Here is a 14,992-nt window from a genome sequence, read left to right as displayed (position 1 = left end):
CATGTCATCGTCAATCAAAGCCTTTGAATCTTCTGATCTGCTTGTCATTCTACTTCAGTGGACGAGAGGAACATCTGACACGAAGATCTAAAGACACCAAAGCAGCAGACTTGGTGAACACCAACACTCGGGTCCTTCTCAGACCTTTGGGTCCCGACTTTATGTCACGTATGTCATATCAAACCTTGATAATTGAAGTCCATTATATTCATTGCATGCAAAGTTGTGTTTATGTGAATATTTCTGGGAATGGGGGTCCACAGCTTAAAGGGGGTCTTAAAGGTTCAGAATCGGTGCACTAGAGAGTCCCAGCTAAACAGTGGGATGTCAAAGAGAAGTGACAGTTCAGGTGACACACGTAGTTCTTTAGGGGGCTCGTCCAAGATGTTTCTTTTTTTGGTGATAGTTCAGGGTCTCCATGTGAAGTTGTATTATTAAAGGGGGGGGGGGGGCTCTAACTGCAGCTGGTGTCACAAGGTCACTCGAGGCACACCTGCTGATGTTACTTGCCCGCTATGATGGCTATCAGACTGAAACTAATTCAAAGACGACAAGACCAACACGCTGGCATAGCACATAAAGTACAAGACGACTGTAATTAAGGGGCAGCACCCGCTCTCGTGGTGCCACCTCGGAGGACTTGGATCAGCTCAGAGTCCACGCCTTGGACTTTAAGCACCTGTAGAACTGTCCAGAATGATTTAAAGGTGGAGAAAGAAAGCGCGCCACAGTCTGAAGGCACAAGCCAGGCTGGTATAAAGCAGCCCCTCGTTATTCTTTTAATCTTTTGTAATTTGAAGGCATAATTTTTTTTTAGGGCAGGGGGTCCATCAGGTGGCAAATACAAAGGTCTGGAATTGTCAGACGCGGGCAGGCCAGGACTGAGGGGGGCTCACTCAGATACGAGGGGGAGTCGAGCTGAAGTTAGAAAATGGGATTCGTCAGAAAACCAATCAGGTCACTTCTCAATGAGCTGGCACTGCCTGCCTGGCAGTGCCAGCAGAATAAAAGGTGTTGTCTCATCCTCACCACCACTTGTGCTACACTTTTTTCACATCGTCATTTCTCTTGAATCAATGACCACCCAGATGTTTTTTTCCCCAAAAAGGTGGCAATCCCACAAGGCCAAATCTGGCGGATGAGGAGGATGTGGCAAAGCCTCAAACTTCAGTCTCTCCAGACAGGCCTTGGTGTTCTTGGCAGTGTGTGGGCAGGCTGGTGGGCACTCATTGTCTGGCAGCACACATAAGGACTCCGTGAGACAGCGGACCCCGCCGCTTGGCTCGAACAGCAGGCCTCACGTTGGTCTCAGTAACTTGCACCAGTCACTGTAGGACCCCTTGGCATGTTGTGTGCCCCCGAGTTATTGTCAAATGAGTGGTGGCGAGGAGAAGACCAAACCTTTTATTCAGCTGGAATCTGGGCACTGCCAGGCAGGTGGCGCCAGTGTGTTGAGGAATAACAGCATCAGTTTTCTGATGGACCCCATTTGCTAACTTCAGCTCGACTCCCCCTCGTACAAACGTGGATCTTGGGGCAGATCTGCATGCTGAGTTTTGGGTGGCACAGTATTCATGCTGTTTTATGGCCTTGTGGGATATTTCAGCATTTCAATACCATCTTGGGGTCTCTGTTGGCGCTGCCATTTTGTTCATTGCGGCAGATGCCCACCGCTGACTCGTGACATCACAGAGGGTCTCCTTAATGTGGTTACAGGATGAACTTCAAAGGGTGCTGAGCACCAGTTCCCCCCCACCCCCCCCCCCCCCAATGTTACCCCCTGGGGCTGCCACTTATCACTGAACGCCCCGCTTTGATTTCCACTTTCAATCCCAATTATTGTAAATCTTCCTGAATAAATCAGAAATGTGCGTCTTAGATGGGGGACAATTCATTCTTTTAACATTTTGTTCTTTTTTCACCTTCTGTTTCTTGAAGTTAAATCCTAACAAGGGCACCGAAGTGGCAGCTCTTTGGGGTTCGTTTGCCCCCATCGTCTACTCTAACACCACAGAATGGCCTTAAAGACACAGCCGAAAATACAAACGTTTCTTGATTTCTTCCACCCGTGCACTTTATTATTTGATTAAAAGTCAGCTGATTAAAGGAGGAGACGATTTAAAGGCTACCAACCACAGGGGGGCGCCAGGACTTCACTGAAGGAGGTTCTGCTTCCCCCTCCGTTTGCTCTTCTTCAGGGCGACTCACGGAGGTCTTGATGCCCACCACACCGAGATGAACACACAGAACCCTGGGAGAAAAACCGCCTGAGGCTCTCGTACCAAAGACAGTGTGCCAGGGTCTCCTGGGGGTCCATGACACAGACCACTTACAAATGGAGACGGCGTAGTCAGACAGATTGAGCTTTGCTTTACAGATAAAATGTGACGCCGATGGCCCCTCTGCCCGTTCTCTTTGAGAGGAGATGACCCTCCAGTCCATCGAGCTCGCCGGACCCGAAGGTGTCGTTTTCAAGTTGCCCGCAGCGGCGGAGAGCAGAAACAATGGGCTCCCGTTTGCGGTCTCCTTCATCTTCTTTGTCCATATCACCAAAGTGACTGCAACACGCAGCCATCTTGGATTTAATCACGACACATGTCACCCAGCCCTGGCACAGTGCAGATGGAGACTGAAGAGCATTTTATTTAGGGGGTCTCGTCATTTCCATAGTTCAAGAGGTGCCAGTCACGCTGCACATGGCAGACCACAAGCCAAGTGTGCAAGTTGATTAAATAACAGAAACTAACGGAGACGGCGCCAGGCCTGTGCCAGTGTGGCACCCACAGTCCCCCGGCGACGTTCACAAAGGCTCCCCAGACACCAACGCCCACTCGCTGCCCCTCAGTCCTGCTCACTTTGGGCCTCGATGTTGTCGTACACACGTAGCACGTCTTGAGAGTCGTTGAGCAGCTCGATCAGACGGGACGCCAACTGCAGGTCAGCGTCGGACAGCTGGGCCATCGTGCAGGGGACGTACTCAAGGCTGGCCGAGACCGTCTGGACCCCCAGAGCCGATAGCGATTCTCGGACCGAGTGGACAGAGGAGACGTCACAGACGAACTGAGGGGGGGAGGAAAGAAAAATGATTAATTGTCCTGGTGGGGCACACGGTGGGGTACACATGCTTGAGTGAAGTAACACAATCAGGACAGAATGGGGGGGGGTCACTAGTGGAGGAGGACGCAGAATGGAGGGGGGGGGCACACAGGTCACATAAAGGCCAGGCCAGTAGTGGAGGGGGACCCCAGAATAGAGGGGGGGCACATGGGTCACGCAAAGGCCAGGCCAGTAGTGGAGGGGGACCCCAGAATAGAGGGGGGCACATGGGTCACTAGTAGAGGGGGATGCCAGAATAGAGGGGGGGGGGCACACGGGTCACTAATGGAGGGGGACGCCAGAATAGAGGGGGGGGCACACGGGTCACTAGTGGAGGGGGACGCCAGAATAGAGGGGGGGCACACGGGTCACTAATGGAGGGGGACCCCAGAATAGAGGGGGGACACACGGGTCACGTAAAGGCCAATAGTGGAGGGGGACACAGAATAGACGGGGGGCACATGGGTCACTAGTGGAGGGGGACCCCAGAATAGAGGGGGGGCACACGGGTCACGTAAAGGCCAGTAGTGAAGGGGGTTGCCAGAATAGAGGGGGGGCACATGGGTCACTAGTGGAGGGGGACCCCAGAATAGAGGGGGGGGCACACGGGTCACGTAAAGGCCAGGCCAGTAGTGGAGGGGGTCCCCAGAATAGAGGGGGGCACATGGGTCACTAGTGAAGGGGGATGCCAGAATAGAGGGGGGCACACGGGTCACTAATGGAGGGGGACCCCAGAATAGAGGGGGGGCACACGGGTCACGTAAAGGCCAGTAGTGGAGGGGGACGCCAGATGCCTGTTCAAACACGAGACCACTCACCTGCAGCAGGGGCCGCTCCTCGTCCTCCGTGTCTCGCACATCCTCTGCTCCGGCCTCGATGGCGAGCTCCAGGGCTCTCTCCAGGGGCACCATACTCTTCTCGTGGTCCTCCGCTGCTGCCAACACTACCCCCTTTCGTTCAAAATTGTGTCTGGCGCCATTACACATTGACCCCCTGTTGAGACAGAGGGCAGCATTAGCCTGGCAGGATAACTGGTGGGCACCGGTAAGAGCAGCGAGAGCGCCCACGCTGAACGTTCTCTCACATGGGCCGCTCTAAAGGTCTCGGGTCTTGAAGACTTGTCACGCGGATGGTTGGCATGAAAGGAAAGGGCTGCTCGAGTGCGTCTCCTACCCGTTCTTGCCGAGGATGTGCTTGATGGCCTGGTGGGAGCGCGTGCTGTTGTCAGTTAGCACCTCAATCAACAGAGAGGACCCCCCGGGGCCGCGGGCCTCGTAGAGCGAGTAGACAGATGCGTTGGATTTATCCTGAGGACAAAGCACAAGGAGAAACGTTAAAGACTCGGGGTGAAAGACCACTGGGCAGGAAGGCGAGCCCGGCGCGGCCCAAACCCCCCCAGGACAATAAGCAGAGGGATTAAAAAGTCGGCTTTCAATGAAACAGCAATGGCAGACTGGCTGTGCCCAGAGCTCCAAGCGGGCCTTGTCCCTCACCGGGCCTTCACGCTCACAAGCGGACGCCATCTTGATATCAGCCAAATCGTTCACATGCCTTAGGCAGGTTGCCTCGGTTACACGACATGGCGGCGGAGGACAGACCCCTTAACAGTTTGAAATTATTTGGGAGCAAAGAAAAGTTTGTAGAAAATGTTAAGAGAGAGAGAAGGCGGCCAGTCGTCTTAGCGGAATCAGGCGGCGGCTCGGCTTGGCGTCTTCAGCTCCGTTCACACCGCAGATTTTCTTCACTCGTATTTGATCCTTTTAGAGAAAAGTGGAGAGCACAGAAAGCAAGTGGAGCCACAACTCTGAGGACTGGCACTTTTGGATGTGACAGTAAACCTGCCACAGTGTCTGTGCGACCATCGACAGATACGTATGACGAAAACCAGGAGGGCCTGCAGGGCAAACATGGCGTGCCAATGCACAGAAAGAGAGGGGCACGCTTAATAAGCACTTGGGGGGACTGCAGCCAGCCAATACGGCCCAACAGCTGCTCGTCTTCTGATGGCATCAGCGCCCCTCAAGCACACATTTACCCGCGGGGGGTTTTGTGGACGGACGTCAACGTAAGAAACTGAACGGCGGCCCACCTCGGGATCCTCAAATTGACAAAACACCGTTCTGCATCCAGAACTCCACGTCTCAACCCCAGCTGCTCTCGTGTGCCCCTCGAGTTTGTAGACAGAGACGTGGCAGTGCCAGGGGCGTTGCGCTAACAACGTCCAGCACTGGAAAACAAAGCCACACGGCAGCCAGCGTGCAGTTGGTGCTCATTTAGGACACTCTGACCCGCCGGCCGGCAATCGAAATCACAAAAGTCGATCGTTTCAGCGCCCGCTTTTCAAAGCCTTACGGTACTTTAGTCGCACTGCTCCACTATGTGACGTAATACGGCGCCGACCGGCGAGTGGAGGCCTGCGTTACAAGAGGCGACTTTACGTCAACGAACGCGGAGTAACAAACCGAGAAAACGGAACCAGAGAAGTCAGACAAGCGGCAAGGAAAACTACGGCGAGGTGTAATTATAGGTGAGAGTGAGAGAACTTGAATTACCATATATACTCGGGTATAAGCCGATCATAAAGTTATACGGCCATTCAAAAATACGACACTTCATTTTATTTTTTTTGCCTCCTCCAATGTCACCCCAGTTGCTCAGACACATTGAATTTTGTTACCAATTTCTTTCGCCACTTCAACGACTTTAAATTTCAAACCAGCTTCAGATCGTAGATAAGGGACGCTCTTACGATAAAAGTGTGTGCGGGCGCGAGATACAAAAAACACAAATCAGTGCAAACATCGCTTTGGAATAGTGCGGGTATCACTGTGTGGTCACATAGGCACAATACATAGAAAAAAAAAGGCAGTGTGCCCCGTGGTGACTCTCTCAGGTGGGCAGGTGTTGGCATCTCGTAAACTCTTGGACCAATGGCGGGAGTTTTCTGCATTCGACTTATACGACCGACATTATAAAATACCACAAATTCTACAGTAAAATCAAGCCCCGACTTATCTTAAAACACGAGTAGCTACGGTAATTAAAATGGACCCCGTCTGAGTTCGGCCAGCGTGCGTTTAATTGGAAAAAGTAAAACCGCGAGTACTCTCCCCTCGACTTTCTCGTATACTCCGATGCAGGGATGGATATTTGAGGAGTAAAAAGCAAGACAAGGATTCTATTTTTATAGTCTGTACATTAAAGAACCATCAAGAACAAATCAAATCAAGTTAATAATATATTGAACAATTATTAAAAAAGTCAAGTCGAATAAATCGGACTCTGCAGCTGCACGAATAATAAAACGTAAAGTTACGTAAAGTTCCACTTCCAGTTAGCGGAAAGAGCCCAAAAGTTGATACAAGCCTACATGTTGTTACCTGTAGAATACATTTGGTTGACCGAAGTTATCGTGATTACACACACGTGGTATTTTCGGACCCAGGGAGGTCTAAAACATCGAGATTCATCAAAATCTCGACATTGAATTTTTGGACGATTCCAGCATTTCCCTATAAATCTAATCCTGGTCTTGCGGTTTACTCCTCAAATATCCACCCACATACCTGTGCATACGAGAAGGTCGAGGGGGAGCCCTCACGATTTTTATTTAGCAGGTGGACTGAGCTTCCCGATTACGACGACGGGTATTCAGCACGTCGTCCATTGACGTGTAACGTCCAGGCGACCTTTGCACCCGTCAGACCTACAAGCACATGAATCTGTGAGCAGAGCTCAGTGGCAGGAGAGACATGACCTGGGTGACGTCACCACGTGAAGCTCAGGGTCTGCCAAGGTGTCTCAAGAGCCCCCCAGCCGGCCGTGAGGAGCACAGGATTCACAATACGAGCTGCCCGGCCAGTGAATGTTACAAAATAAAATAAACTGAAACCCCGCAGGCCGCACGCTGGCTGGCAGAGAGGAGGTGAAGCAGGGTGGGGGGGCTGATCTGCAGCTGGCACCAGGGGGAGTCCTCCATTTACTGGGACACTGGCAGGGCGGACCATAGTACGTGTAATGGCAACTCAAATGTATGAAGAGGACATTAAAGTGAAACTGGGGGGTTTGGGGTGGCACGACGGTCATCGGAGCTCTTCTTTTGAGGCACAGCAATTTATAGAATTGGCGTCCTTTGCTAATATTTCTTATTGTTATCGTGAGAAAAACCAGCAGGTTTAATGTTCGACCTTCAGTGTTTTGGGAACATCTCAAGAATCGTCAAACCTCACCGCTCAGGTGGCGATGATCGCAGTTTCAGTTTAACGTCGCCCTGTCGTCGATACGCCTCACCAGAGACGGGCTGCTGGCCAGATGAACGTCCGGTGCCCTCGGCTGCAGTGTGAAAGGCCATCGCGATACAAAGCCAATCTGCGTCTGCTTTAGGCCGAGTCTCCTTGAACATCTCGCCCAAAAACTCGGCACCATCACATAGACCCGCGGAGGATGCCAAGCGCCATTTTTCTGCCACTAGAGACTCATCAGTTTAGAAAGCTACGGATGACTCTGGTGCTCTTTGATGGAACCTTCCACAGGCAGTAGGCCACTGTCACCAATCGCTGAGGGTCCTGTGGCCTCAGAGTTACCAAGGGGGTTCCCAGGTCTGAGGGACTTGTCACCAGTGTCCGCTTCTTAACGGTGGCGAGGGGAGTGTCACACTCACCGTTCCCTTGATGGCCGCCTCGATGGACGCTTTGGGCATGTTCTTGGCTCTGCACTGCTCGATGACGTTGGCGAGGTGCTGGTTGAACTCTGGGTTTGCTCCTCCATCTGCAATGCAACACAAAGACTTCATTACCAAGAGGACACTCGCTGGGTGGCTGCCTCGCTCCTCTCTTCTTGTTTTTAACACCATGTTGGATTTTGGGGCTCATGGAGTTTTGACTTCCAGGCTGAACTCTGAGCCAACCCAGGCTGGGACATCTAAAAAGCCCCCACAAAATCTGCAGCCCACCACAAGTGCCCCGTCCCTCCAAACTCTACCTTGGTCTGCCACCTAGTGGTCAGCTTTAAAAGGCCATCCAGAGGTTGGGGACCCACGTGGACCCCAGTGGCCAGGGATGGCACGCTGGGCTCACAGGGACAGGAGACGGCAGACGTCATCCAGTAAGTTAACGGGTCAGTTTTAGGGTGGAGTGCCCAGCAGGACATGCCAGGCTCTGGGCGAGCCATCAACACACGGCCTCTCAAAGTCATTCCACTTCAGACCTGCTTAACCCGAGCAGAGTGACGGAGCTGTGCCAACAAGTGCCAGGCACGGTCGGGAACAAACCCTGGACTGCCACAAGTTGAACACACGTCAGGGTCAGCTTAGCAACACCAGTCTGCCTCACTGGTGTGTCTGTGGGAGGAAACCCACATGGATGTACAAAAAACATGTGGGGACCACCCAGAAGGCAGACCCCTATGACCTTAGCGTGGGGCAGCAGGTCGACCACCCTGCTTTTGAAATGGCAGAAGAAAACTGAACAGCCGAAGAAAAAGCCAGCCGGGCACAGACAGACAGAAAATGACAATCCCAATCTAAATGTGGGGGGCTGCAGCGTCACCCACCATGCCAGCCATTGAAATACTGGTATTTTTCCCAAAACTTGAAGTTTTCTCTGGCAATTTGTTTTTAAGCCCCCCTCAGACTCTAGAGTGGTCTCTGTCAGCAAGCTACGGGTGAGTGACACCTACTGATGCTCTGCTCATTTGTAGTTCCTGCACCCATTGGCTTCTGGGGAACACAGGCCTCCAAAAAGGCGCCCATTCAGACTGTTGGCGCCAAGTCATCTTCTCGATGACAACATTAACAGCCAATGAACACGGGGTGCTGCATCAGGACCCCAAAACACGACACTGACGTCAAAGTATCGCCGGTAGCAATGCCACAACCACCGTGGTCTGCCAGCACTGAACTCGGGAGCCCCCTGTCCTGTGCCACTGCCTGGCCCGGAGTGACTGGGACTGTGTGTTGTACTGGATGGGCTGACAGCCCGGGCAGGATGGACTACTGGAATGGGCTGTCAGATATTTTTAATCAACACATGTCTGCAGCACCTGGGTGGCGTACTGTGGTGGGCCGTTATGGATGTGACAAGAAGTCAAGCAAAATGGCACCTGTAATTGGCTATCGAAAAAGATTACACGATGGCAGCTTTCAAGGCAACTCAAGAGACCTTCTTCAGGCGAGATGTTCAATGAAGTTGTAACAATGGATTATTAAAAGCAGAAGGAAAAGGACTGACAGTAACTAAAGGGTTAACCGAACACAGCTTAAAGCTTGGTCTCATCTAGAGGACCACCAAGGTAATCACTAAGGTTAAAATGAAGTAAACGAGTGACAAACACCCCCTTAAAAAGTGAGGATGGACTTGTGAGAAAGTCCAACTGTGAAGAGGTGATCAGTTCAAGCCGCAGGACTTCATGGTCACTTATTACTAAAATGAACAAAGCGGCGTGTAGAGTGACAAGGTGGGGTGGCGGGGGGATCGACAAGGACATGAAGTTACGGGCGCGATGACGGAATTCTGCACAACAAGAGTCAGAAGACGTGACACGAGGTAACAGAAAAGGAATAAAGGCTGATGAATTCTTTTCGTGATTTCTCACTCCACTCCACGGGCCGAGACATTTGTGCAAATAAAGAATCGTTCGGCGTTTTCATCTGATCTATTTGAATACAACAGTAAGCGTCAAAAGGAAACGTGGCACAGAGTGAGACCCCCAAACGCAGGTCGCGCCCCCATACAGCAGGTGGCAGCACCCCTTGTGGTGTGGACCGAGTTCTGTGGAGGCCACCGAGTGCAGCTGATGGGAACGGACCGCCGTGAGGCCAGGGGGATTCGGCCTGACCTGTGAGTGCCTCCTGGACGCGATGGATTGACCGCCAGAAGTACCCTGTGGTCGGGGTTAAAGGAGCGAGACGGGCACCTGGGAGGAGTGGAGGAGGAGGAGAAGAAGAAAGAGGAGGACGGAGCCGAGCTACTGAGAAAGAGACGACTGCAGGATAAAAGAGCCCATCAGCTGCGTGTGGCCGAGTCGTGTCTGGGGTTTGGGGCTCAGAGATGCCCCCTGGTGGCCATAATGAACATAATATTATTATTAGTCTATTTAACAACGCAGGGCACCAGAGGTATGGACAAACAAAATCCCCACAGGCCAGCAGTGCCTCCCTTGCTCTGGAGGTCTCTGGTGCCCCCCTTACTGTCCCCCCCCCCCCCCACCCGAGAGGCTTCACCTCACATTCTCACAGCACACCTCCATGGTGGTCTCAACACCAGCGTCGTTTCACTTACCTTTGACGGCGAGCCTGATCATCATGGCAAACTTCATGAACAGGCGGCTCCGGGCAGCATCCTTGGGCCCCTTGATGTTTTTCACTTTGGACCACTTGTTGTGCCCGGCGGAGGCGGGGGGGCTCAAGTGCAGCGGGGCGCGGGGCACATCGAGGTGAGCATGCAGCAGCAGCTGGCACCGCAAGTGGACACACATGCCACGCAAGGCCGGGCGCAGGGCAGCCATCGCCATGGGCCGCTGTCAGATGGGTCTCCTGTTGGGGGGACAGGAAAGGCAGCCGTCAGAAAGGCAGAGCCACTCGGGGGACGCGAGGAGAAACATTAAAATACAAAGAGTGAAGTCCGAGTGCCGTTACAAACAACACCACAAATCTTCACAGACTCACTCGCTGACCCGCACTTTCACGTTTAGTTAAAATGCTGAAATTCATGGGGTTGGCACATCTAGCAGTGGGCATCAGCTCAGTCAGGACATGGCGATGCATCAAGATGGAGGGCTAACAAAGAAAAACAAAATACTCAAAAACATCTGACAGATTTGACCGAGATGTGGTGACCCGTCTTTTATGATTTATTAAGATTACACGTGTTGTGTGCCACGCTTGGCAGTGGCTTTATGCAAATGAGCAATGGATGAGAAGTGATTGACAGGCACATGAACAGTAGCACTAACCAATAAGGTGGGCAGACACCTGAAGAGGGGGCGGAGTCCTGCACAGGAAAGGCCAGACGTGGCCGAGTTTGGCGTGTCATGTGAGCTGGGGACCCCACGAGCCTCCCCACCGTACAATACGTGTGCAAGTATGGACTCTGGGACCCCTGTCCCCCACAGACCTCCAAGGCCGTGTACATAGATAGATAGATAGATACATTTACGTGTGTGTGGGCTTACTTTGTACGGGGGGGGGGGGGGGGTGACGACTGGCGGTTATTTTCTTCAATTTCAAGTACTAAAGAAGCCCACCCCAAAAGTAAAGCCATTCAATTCACATCAGAATGTGCGGCCTGTCGACGCCAGTGCTGTTTGTATGAAGTGCAACTAAGAGGCGAGGCAGAGGGGGCACTCGGGGGCACTCGGTGGTCTGCCTGTGGCAAAAAAAAAAAAAATAAAATAAAACACAAACCGATGAGAAACATGAAAAGAAAAGTTGAGCGAACGGCAAAAACAAGTGGAGAACATCTAAGGACGATGACAACGGCACATCCTCTGACGTCGACTACCGACTTCATTCAGCACAGCACATGTCATCGTCTTCGTCGCCTTCTTCTTCTTCCTGCTGTTCCCATTTTTATTTGGGGTTTCTATTTTTTTGACCCTAATGGAGGTCTCTGGGCGATTTTTACAGCCCATCCTATCAGCCAAGCTGTTCCCAACAACCGTCAAGAAAGGCAGAGCACAGTTCACCTCGTCTGGACAGTCATCGTGGAGAGCAGGAGTGGTGAACGTCGGTGGTCCCGGGGGGCCGCATTGGCTGAAGGTTTTTGTTTCAAACTCAGCTGCTTAATAAGAAGGCGACGCTCGTCCATATTAGGTCCGATTTATTTCACGGCTGGCTGTGTCAGCTCTTCCTCTTATCCTGGATTTTTTTTTTTCCCCATCCAAATGATTTGAGACCCAAACGGCGGAGTCCTCCTCAGTCCTTCACTTCCACCTCCTCCTCTTCAGTTTTCCTTCTGGTTATTTTAACGCACGATGGACAGATGACGCTGTGCGTGGAGCTCTGCGGGCTCCTTCTGTCGTCTGCTTCTTGCTGTTAAAACGAAGGAGGCGGCAGTTTAAGACTAAAATAGGCGAGCAGGGGCTCACAATCTGAACAGGTGAGACCACTAAACAAAGACACGTCTGTCAGCCTCCCGACCTACCGATCAGTCAGTCGGTCTAAAGTGGGGCGGACACATGTCACGTGAAGACAGGAAGACCCCCAGGACCACCGGCCCACCGACCACATGCTCAGACCTCCTCATTTTATTATTATGATTACGCGGATATCCAAGGTGACGTACATCATCTGACACTCATCCTACCATTGGAGCGCAGCCCATGAAGTCACGTGGTCGCAGTAGTGAGATTTGAACCCGCAACCTCTGGGCTGGAGCTCCAAAGCCGTAAGCACTATGCCACACCGCACCCCCCTCCGCCCCCCCATTTGGTTGAACAAGGGTACAAACGTCAAATCTAGAAGGGCAAGCGCTGCCCACTGGACTTCGAACACACCCGATGGCCATCGAATCGGGAAACACCCGGGCGTTGCAGCTGACACTAACCGAATAGAAATGAAAGAAAGGGAGCCGCAGGAAATAGCGGGGGGTCCCGTACCTTTAAACGCCCCCCGGTCGTAGTCGAAGTGCATCCACTGCAGTGGACACCGTGAAGGACCCCCCTGGGTGCACAAGGCCACGGATGACGACTGCGAGGATCACCGCCCCCCCCCTGCGAACCCACGACACCTGCTGTCCCGTCAATGTGGCAAGCGTCACGTCGCCGTCGCTCGCGCCCGGTTACTCTCAACTCATGCCCCGTTTCGTCCTCTGTCCTTCATAGACCGTGACTGAGCCGTTCTTTACCGTGCACTCTGCCTCCCGCCCTCCAAGTAACGTAATCTGGAGGGGGTGATGAGCCGGCTGTTCACTCGACTTTACTTTAAATACAAAAACTCACAAGTCCTTGTCGCGCACTCCAGTTGCCATTAACTTCTGTCTTCAGTGTAACGGAAAATAGGAGCCGACGGGCTGCAACACTCGTGGAGATTTGGCCCTACGCAGAACCCTCTGCGCATGCGTGCTCGTCAGTTCCCTGCAGCAGTCCCTTACGGCCAGCGCGTGTCTTGATTGTTCGTCCTTCCGTCCGTTTTATGTATCTTATTAGCAATCGGGGGGCGCCAGCGGTTCTGCTAGCACTGGACCCAAACCAAAGGCCACCCTAGACATAAAGCGAGTTCAGTCCTATCGGGCCCGGTTTAATGTGACAAGCTGTCGTCGCAGACAGGGGGACAAAGCGCTGCTGCGGTGGGTGACATTACGGATCGGGACGGAAGAGGGCGCTTTGGTTCTTCTGTGAGTTGGACGGATTTCCAGTCGTTTGTTTGGAGGCATTTAGGGTTTTATTTGAAGCGTAAGGGCGTTGCTGCGTTGTAAAAGGCAAAAATGGAGTGCCGTTGATTTACGATAAATGTGTGAATTCACATTAACAATAAATGCTCTCATCAGTATTTGCATATCGTGTTACATCTTGGGAGTCCAATTCAAAGAAAACTTCTGAACTCTTTGAAATCCCGTCAGGCGCCGAGAAACCCCCAAATATGACCCACCTTCATGTCGAGTTATAGAGGACCCCCCCCCCCCCCACCCCCCCCCCCCCCAAAAAAAGCATTTTTATCCTATTTTGGCCCAATTTCCACCCTTATGATGCCACAGTGCTTTAGGAGATGCCACAGGAGTAGTCAAATGCAAAGAAAACAAAGTCAGTTTAGGGGAAGAATGATAAGTCCATAAAAATACAGAGATACGCACCCCTCCAGCAGAGTCCTGAAATGACAGCAAAGTGACCTGATGGACTTGAAGTCGTGTCATCAACTAACCCACCCCAGGGGTCCACCCTGTAATGAGACACGAGGGGTCCCAAAACGTCAGTAAAATGGGCGTCGGTCACATTGACACACTGAGCGTCGTGTTACGTGTCACGTTTTTGATTTTTGACTCTTTACCGATGGTCCTCGTCCTCTAAGAGCCACTTAAAGAGGGTCCCAGATGAGACATTTCAAACACGTGCATGTCGGTTATCGTTTTAGACGGCTTTGAGGTCTGCATTATGAGTCTGAGGTGATTTTTCATTACTTACCAGCCCTATGGACCCCCATCAGCGGGTGACAAATGACCCATTTCTGTTATAATTCAGCTTGAAGTGTTTAAACTGAAGCAGACATTTGAAGATTTGAAATATTTAACACAATATTTTAATTTAACGTCTGTCTTTGTAACAACGGACCCTCAGTGGCACTTTAGGTGGCTGGGGGTTTCCTCGCTTGACTAGCGACTGCTTCTCCTTAGGAATTGCCTCTCCGCGCTTCAAAAAGCCTCCTAATATGCGAAAACAACAGAAATCTTGAAGATGAAGAAAACCCAAGTGTGGCCTTGTAGGTGGCGAGGACCCCTTTAAAGTGACAAAGCCGCTGGCACGTCCCAAACCGGCTATCCACAGAGCCAGTGAGCTGAATGAACAAATTCAGGAGCCTTCATACGGAGAGCTAAAAAGGTGACGTCACACGAAGAGCCACCCTGCCACCGTCCATGTTGAAGAGTGTGTACTCGAAGATGAGGACGATCTCGACTATAAAACCCGGGTTTTGAGGGTCCCTGAATAGTTGGTCTCTTATTCCTCGTGTCTGCGGTTTGCGTGACGTTTCCCCTTCACAAGTCTCCCGCTGTGTCCCCGGTGGTCTCGTTCTAAAGTCACCGTCTCGGTGCACTGGACTCACTTCACTCGGGTCTCCTGTTTGTCTCCGTCTGCTTAAACTGAGGAGGCTCAGCTCTTTTAATCGTCCCTCGTAGCTTAGACCCCCTAACCCACCTTGCTCTCCTCTCTGCTTTTTTCCCCCCAACAGAGTGTAATTGCAGACCGC

The 14,992-nt window shown here is 52.0% G+C and overlaps 1 protein-coding gene across 1 annotated transcript; it reads right to left on the bottom strand.

The window, feature by feature from the left end:
- Positions 1 to 2,612: 2,612 nt before the first annotated feature.
- Positions 2,613 to 13,135, bottom strand: LOC114664659 (translational activator of cytochrome c oxidase 1-like). The gene is made up of 6 exons (XM_028818849.2): positions 13,033 to 13,135; positions 10,374 to 10,627; positions 7,757 to 7,863; positions 4,270 to 4,403; positions 3,915 to 4,089; positions 2,613 to 3,060 (listed from the first exon to the last, which is right to left on the bottom strand). Exons 2-6 carry the CDS (start codon positions 10,603 to 10,605, stop codon positions 2,842 to 2,844), a joined length of 867 nt encoding a protein of 288 aa, XP_028674682.1. The 5' UTR covers positions 10,606 to 10,627; positions 13,033 to 13,135; the 3' UTR covers positions 2,613 to 2,841.
- Between the last annotated feature and the right edge of the window lie 1,857 nt (positions 13,136 to 14,992).

This window comes from Erpetoichthys calabaricus, chromosome 14 (genome assembly GCF_900747795.2).
Source record: "Erpetoichthys calabaricus chromosome 14, fErpCal1.3, whole genome shotgun sequence".
NCBI classification, from domain to species: Eukaryota; Metazoa; Chordata; class Cladistia; order Polypteriformes; family Polypteridae; genus Erpetoichthys; species Erpetoichthys calabaricus.
This window is presented reverse-complemented; position numbering and strand designations above follow the sequence as displayed.

Excerpts from the sequence above, each read along its gene's own strand:
- LOC114664659 (XM_028818849.2), bottom strand. The coding sequence starts at position 10,605 with ATGGCGATGGCTGCCCTGCGCCCGGCCTTGCGTGGCATGTGTGTCCAC. Across the intron at positions 4,404-7,756 it reads AGGCGGCCATCAAGGGAACG|GATAAATCCAACGCATCTGT; the intron begins GTGAGTGTGACA and ends CTTTGTCCTCAG. Across the intron at positions 4,090-4,269 it reads CACATCCTCGGCAAGAACGG|GGGGTCAATGTGTAATGGCG; the intron begins GTAGGAGACGCA and ends CTGTCTCAACAG.